At 35.9% G+C, this 4,158-nt stretch overlaps 1 protein-coding gene across 1 annotated transcript; it reads left to right on the forward strand.

Moving 5' to 3' along the window:
- Positions 1-1,498: 1,498 nt before the first annotated feature.
- Positions 1,499-2,584, forward strand: LOC129949807 (uncharacterized). Its single transcript, XM_056061460.1, has one exon. The coding sequence runs from the start codon at positions 1,499-1,501 to the stop codon at positions 2,582-2,584; it is 1,086 nt and encodes a 361-aa protein (XP_055917435.1).
- The last annotated feature ends 1,574 nt before the right edge of the window (positions 2,585-4,158 follow it).

The following is a 4,158-nucleotide window of genomic DNA, read 5'->3' on the forward strand; positions in this document are numbered from 1 at the left end:
GACGTGTGCATTTACTTGAAAGTTTGATTTTAGCTGAAATTAGTAATGGCTGCCAGTTAAATAGAATTTTGAGCTATTTTCATGAGCGCGAGTTACTTTTATTAATGACTTTTTAGTTTTTATTTCCCTCGAAAGTTGGTATTGAGTTTTGGAAGATTTTTTTATTCGTTTTGGTGTTTTGTGTAAATCTGCAGAATGTTGACATCGAATTTATTAAATGTTACAGGTTTTTTTGTTGTCTATTTTTTTTTGTCGCGCATTTACATTGTAATGATTTTTATGCTTTTTTAAATAGAATACCAAAGGCACCATAACTCAATATAATTTTTAAACATGAAGCCTTTAAAAAGTCAAGTTTTAAGGAAAAGGAAAATACAGATAACTTTTTAAATTTTTTACTTGTTGTTGAAAGCATAACAGGGAAATTGTAAGTTGGTCGTCTTCAACAAACTTTTAACAAAAAATGTTATCGGTTTTAATTATGTTCTTAAATTAACTCCACTTGTATTCTATTGTTTAAAGAATCATCAATTACCTTATTTTATAAAATTTTATAATTATTGAAAATAAGGTCAATCATAATTGAGATTTGTATGAACTATCCTCCTGCAGAATAAAAACAGACAAGTAAATAAGCCCTCTGAATTACTTACTATATGAAGTCATCCTTAATTTCAAAAACAAACGATGAAAACGGGTTTAATTCGAAAATTGTCATAATCGAGAAGACGTTTTACGCCAATACATAAAATCTTAGTTTCTTGTTCACTGAAAATACACTTGTAACTTTAGAAAAGTTTGCAAATATAGAAAAGTTAGCAAAACCATTGAAAATGCAAACAAAAATTGGTACAAATGTGTTTTAACACTGGCGGAAAGTAATTGACAGATATCATCTTTTAAAAATTAACTGACAAAACTGTACAGGTCGTAATTAAGATTTTCATCACTCAAAATATTTGTATTATTTAGGAATAAAAGGTTAACAAAACCGAAAAATTTTCCCCCGTTTTAAAATTTGGATTTAAGCCATCCTTGTTTCAATAAACCGCAAAAAATTGGTTTGCTAATAAGAGCAGAAACATTCTTTGAATTGTTATCTGTTGGTCAAATTAAACAAGGTCCCGATTTCCCAACCATTCAAAAAACTCTGCTTGGTTGGATCGTATCTGGAAAATATCCCAAGAGTACAAATTCAAATACCAAACAATGTCATTTGGTTTGCCAGTCTGAAGAATTGCCAGATTTGGATAAAATCGTACAATAATTCTGGTTAATGGGAGAAATTCCGGGAGAGACAAAAAAGTTTCTAACGCCGGAAAAAAAAATGTGCGAGGATCATTTTGTGGGAAATACAAAACTTTTGCCTATAGGTCGGTTTAAGGTAAAATTGCCATTTAAATCTTCGCCGAATTCACTTGGATCGTCGTTTGAAGCGGTTAAACTTCGATTCCTTGCGCTTGAGAGAAAAATTTCAAGATATAATGATTTGAGAGTAATGTATATGGATTTCATGAATGAATATCTATCACCAACGAATAATGAGATTCCCAAATTCCCACACTATTTCATTCCACATCAGTGTGTCTTGCGACCGCAAAGCACAAGTACTAAGCTTCGTGTAGTTTTTGATGCATCATGTAAAATGCCTACTCAAGTTTCTCTTAATGCCATCTTGATGGTTGGGCCAACCATTCAAGAGGAGCTGTTTTCGACATTGCTCCGTTTTCGCACTCGTAAATATGCCATTACAGCTAATATTGCGAAAATGTACCGGCAATTTCTCATTGCTGAAGAGCATTCGATTTACCAGCTCATAGTGTGGAGGCAGAATTCCTCTCAACCATTGCAATATTTTCGCCTTAACACTGTTACGTATGGCACTTCTCCAGCGCCGTTTTCAGCAATACGGTGTTTGAAGATGTTGGGCGATATCTCCAAAGATTCATACCCTACGGGGTCAAAAATTGTTCATAACGATTTTTATGTGGATGATCTTTTAACTGGTGCCGATGAAATTGAAACCTTAAAAACTATTCAATATGAAATAGCAGAAGTATTGAAACAGGGTGGGTTTCAGTTGGCTAAATGGTATTCAAACCATCCAGAATTGCACAATGCTGAAAGTACAGAAAAATCCATAAAATTAGATGACTCAGACAGTACAAAAACTTTGGGAATTTGTTGGCAGACGAAAGAAGATACATTTTCTTTCAATCTGGAAGATGCTTTCCATGATCTGAGAGCCACCAAACTAAATATTCTTTCAGTTTCTGCTCGTCTGTTTGACCCTTTTTTTCTATTATGCCCCATCGTTACCAAAGCAAAAATCTTATTGCAAGAGCTTTGGATTGCAAAACTTGATTGGGATGAGTCGATTCCATTGCGCCTTGATACTTGTTGGCAAAACTTCAAAGCAAACCTCTCTCAGCTCTCCGAGATAAAAATACCAATTTTTGTCGAAACCAATTCGAAGGCAAAAATTCAAATTCATGAGTTCGCCGATGCATGGATGAGAGCTTATGGATGTTGCATTTATATCCGAAGTCAAAGCACGGCAGGTATCAAGTCCTTTAAAAACTAAATCGCTTCCGCGATTAGAACTTTGCGCAGCGCATACTCTTTCTAAATTATGGTTAAGAGTATCGTCAATGTTGAATCTTGACGTTGACCAAATTGTTTTTTGGACCGATTCTGAAATAACGTTGCATTGGATAAAACCCCATCCAACTTCACTTACAACTTTTGTAGCAAACAGAGTTTCGGAAATCCAAGAGTGGACAAATAATGTGTCATGGAAACATTTCCCAACAAATCAAAATCCAGCAGACAACGTGTCTATAGAATGTAACGTCGATGAGCTCAAAAGTTCAATATGGTTTAATGGACCGCCATTCTTACTAGAAGACCCAAAATTATGGCCAGTCAATTCGCATTTCGAGTTGTCTGTGTCTCCAGAGAATGAAGCTTTAGAAAGGCGAAAAACAAATGTTGCTTTTGTAGCAGTTGAAAATTGCCGTACGAAACTCATGTAGCTTATTGAAGAAGAAACGTCGTCTATAGAGTAAGTGACAACATTTGTGCATGTAATGCGTTTCTTTGCAGTTTTAAAAGATAAGACAAAGGTATTTGAAGAATCACCCACGGCAGAAGAGTTGCATTTATCATTCCTGAAAATCGTTGAAATTGTTCAAAAAAAACGAATTTTCCGAGGAGATTCAAAAACTAAAAAGAAAAATAACATTGTCAAATCATATTCAAAAACTCAATCGATTCTTACATGAGTTCAATGAAAGCAATTGTTCATTTTCGCTTATTCGAGTAGGTGGGTGTCTTTTGCACGCACCAATCGAATACGATGCCAAGTTTCCATTACTATTGACAAAAATTCGCAATTTATAAAAGTGTACTCAACGCATTTGTATAGAAAAAATTGCCATGCTGGAGCTCAAGCAATGGTGGCATTGCTTCGCCAAAAAATTTGGATAGTAAACGCCAAAGAAGCATGTCAAAAAGTTGTACGAAATTGCGTACAGTGCTTTAGGTATAAACCAAAGTTGCTTCAACAAATCATGGGAAATCTGCCAGCAGATCGGTTGCGAGCACAAAGACCCTTTTTAATATGTGGCGTCGATTTTTGTGATTTTGTGTATATACCTCTTTAAAAATTCGTGGTCGGCAACGTGGTAGAAAACGTACATAGTTGTTTTTGTTTGTTTCACCTCCAAAGCTGTATATTTTGAATTAGCTACTAATCTTTCTTACGAAAGTTTTATTCTTGCTCTCAAAAGGTTTATTGGTCGCCGAGGAATTCCAAAGACGATTCACTGCGACAACGGGACGAACTTTGTGGGAGCCCAGAGGATCCTAAAAGAGGTTGGCGAAGAGTTCAAGCGAGGAAAGGAAGCCATTCACCAGTACGCAGAAGAAGAAGGGTTCAGTTTCGCCTTCATACTCCCAAGGGCCCCCCCACTACAGAGGTCTGTGGAAGGCGGCAGTGAAAGCCGCGAAAACGCTGTTGCATCGTACCGTGGGAAGCGCACTCCTAACAGCAGAAAAGCTGCTTACCGTGCTAATCGAGGTCGAGGAAATCCTCAATTCAAAAAATGTATACTTCATATTGTAGGTTATTCCAAGGACTCAATATTTTCACATAAG

Source organism: Eupeodes corollae, chromosome 1 (genome assembly GCF_945859685.1).
Source record: "Eupeodes corollae chromosome 1, idEupCoro1.1, whole genome shotgun sequence".
Lineage (NCBI taxonomy): Eukaryota > Metazoa > Arthropoda > Insecta > Diptera > Syrphidae > Eupeodes > Eupeodes corollae.

Bases quoted from the DNA above. Each gene is read 5' to 3' on its own strand.
- LOC129949807 (XM_056061460.1), top strand. From the start codon at position 1,499: ATGTATATGGATTTCATGAATGAATATCTATCACCAACGAATAATGAG.